Source organism: Malurus melanocephalus, unplaced genomic scaffold, assembly GCF_030028575.1.
Source record: "Malurus melanocephalus ecotype Western Australia unplaced genomic scaffold, MMel_1.1 scaffold_366, whole genome shotgun sequence".
Lineage (NCBI taxonomy): Eukaryota > Metazoa > Chordata > Aves > Passeriformes > Maluridae > Malurus > Malurus melanocephalus.
This window is the reverse complement of record NW_026623598.1, coordinates 525,360-527,300: the sequence shown is the minus strand read 5'-3', so window position 1 is coordinate 527,300 and position 1,941 is coordinate 525,360. Positions and strand designations below refer to the sequence as shown.

Genomic DNA, 1,941 nt, shown 5'->3' with positions numbered 1-1,941 from the left:
CAGGGCTTGGGCAGGTCCCAGTGCAGGACTGGGGAACAGAGATTTAGTGAAGGGATTCTTTTAAGGGTTTTTTAAGGGTGGTCAGGCCCTGGAAGGGGCTGCCCAGGGAGGTTTAGAGCCCCCATTTGGGGGTCAAAGGAAGACCTGGATGTGGCACTGAGTGCTCTGGACTTGGGACAAGGTGGGCATCGGGCACAGTTTGGACTTCATCATCCTGGAGCGCTTTTCCAACCTAAACAATTTTGTGATTCTGTGAAAACATGACAAGGAAAAGGAATGTTTGCGGTACAAAGGCTTTCTGCCAATATACCCACTATTCTACAGTTAAATTTCATAATTCTGTTGCTGGTTAGGTTAAACCACTAATTTTCATAAATGATGCAAAAATATACCTTCTGTCTTGATTTTGATACATTTGGCAAGTTTAATAGGGGAGAAAAGTGTYGGAGTTGTAAGACTATAATCTGTTTCAAGAGAGCATCACTTGAGCTGTGTTTTAGAGAGGTTTAACTCCATCCAAACCCACAAAAGGCTCTGGTAGGACCAGAGGCTGCTCCAGGCTCTGGAGCAGCGCTGGTGGTGGTTGTCTTACCCATGAAATGTACACAGAACCAGCTCTTCCAAACCGTAAAGCTGCAACAGCGAATCTGAAATAAATTAATAYTGTTGAAATTAATGAACTGAGAAATTGAAGTTCACATCGCTACAYGAACAAATTTATTAATATCTGTTGTACATAAATTAATGAGAAATATCATTATGGCAAAAATTAAACAACACTAAAATTATAGACGGCCTAAATTATGCTTCTACCAAAGAGTTAACTGGGAAAAAGCAGTGGTTGTTGGCATTTTGGTCTTCATCTGTTAAAACACCCAGAGATGTGGCTGGTCAGGGGTACAATTTTTATTGCAAAAATAATACATGTAATACATGAGGGTCATGTATTTTTAAGGTGTTTGATCTCTGTTGTTGGGAGAAGGTTTAGAGTTCTTGGTTTTGGTCTTGGAGAGTCCTTCTCTTGCTCAGTCCTGCTTTTATCACAAAGTAGAATGTTGGAAAAGGAGCTTTTCTGCCCGGGGCACGAAGAAGTGGTCGGTGGGGATGTCCCCAAGGGATGCTGACAAAACCAGGAGCTGTCAGGAGCCTGGAGAGAAACTTTGAGTGCAAAATTCGGGAATTTCTACCAGCAGAACCAGCTCAGAGCTCCTCTTTCGAGGAGAGGCCCTTTGGGGTGTGTTTTACGGGGAAAGCGTGCGCGGTTCTGGCTCTGGGAACACGCGGAGGAGCGCGTTCTCCTCCCAACCCAACACTCCAATAACAGCTCCTTTTCTTCTCTTTTTTTCTTTTAGCCATGTCCGGGCTTGTAGTCCCGCCAATGTAAAGTCACTTTTGTTTACCTACCGTAGCACCAAGCTGCAGAGGATGGGCTTAGGGGACAAGTTTAGTATATTAAGACATGCTGATGGAAGCAGTATCTTCGTGCAGAATCAGCAAAAAAAAAAAAAAAAAAAAAAAAAAAAAAAAAAAAAAAAGAACAAACAAAAAAAAAAAAGAAAAAAAAAAGACTTTGTTTAAAGATTTTATTTAAACTATTAAGAATCTACATGCAAACAACCTACTTCTTCATGAACAATTCCATTTTATTGACTGAATTTTTCTCATATTTTCACATTTCTCAGTCCTGGAGAATAAGGAAAAAGCGACGCCTATTTTGTATAAAGTTTCTGATTACGTCTTGGCTATGTCTAGTACTTGCTATGTGTTGGGAGAAACTTTGTGGATGCACCATTTTGATTATCATGAAACACTGATGAAAAATGCCTCCGAACATTTTTCTGTACTCATAACTAGATTCACAATGGTTGTGTATCTCTATAATGTGAAATATTTTTTTGTGGTGGAAAAAAAAAAAAAAAGGGGGCCAAGGAGGTTATGAGC

The 1,941-nt window shown here is 40.4% G+C and overlaps 1 protein-coding gene across 1 annotated transcript in view; it reads left to right on the top strand.

Moving 5' to 3' along the window:
- LOC130580844 (transcription factor COE3-like) overlaps positions 1 to 1,495 on the top strand; it is a 125,778-nt gene extending 124,283 nt beyond the window's left edge. Inside the window, exon 16 of the mRNA XM_057378599.1 lies at positions 1,353 to 1,495. Coding sequence (XP_057234582.1) covers positions 1,353 to 1,384 — 32 coding nt within the window. The 3' untranslated portion in view covers positions 1,385 to 1,495. The remainder of the gene's footprint in view (positions 1 to 1,352) is intronic.
- The last annotated feature ends 446 nt before the right edge of the window (positions 1,496 to 1,941 follow it).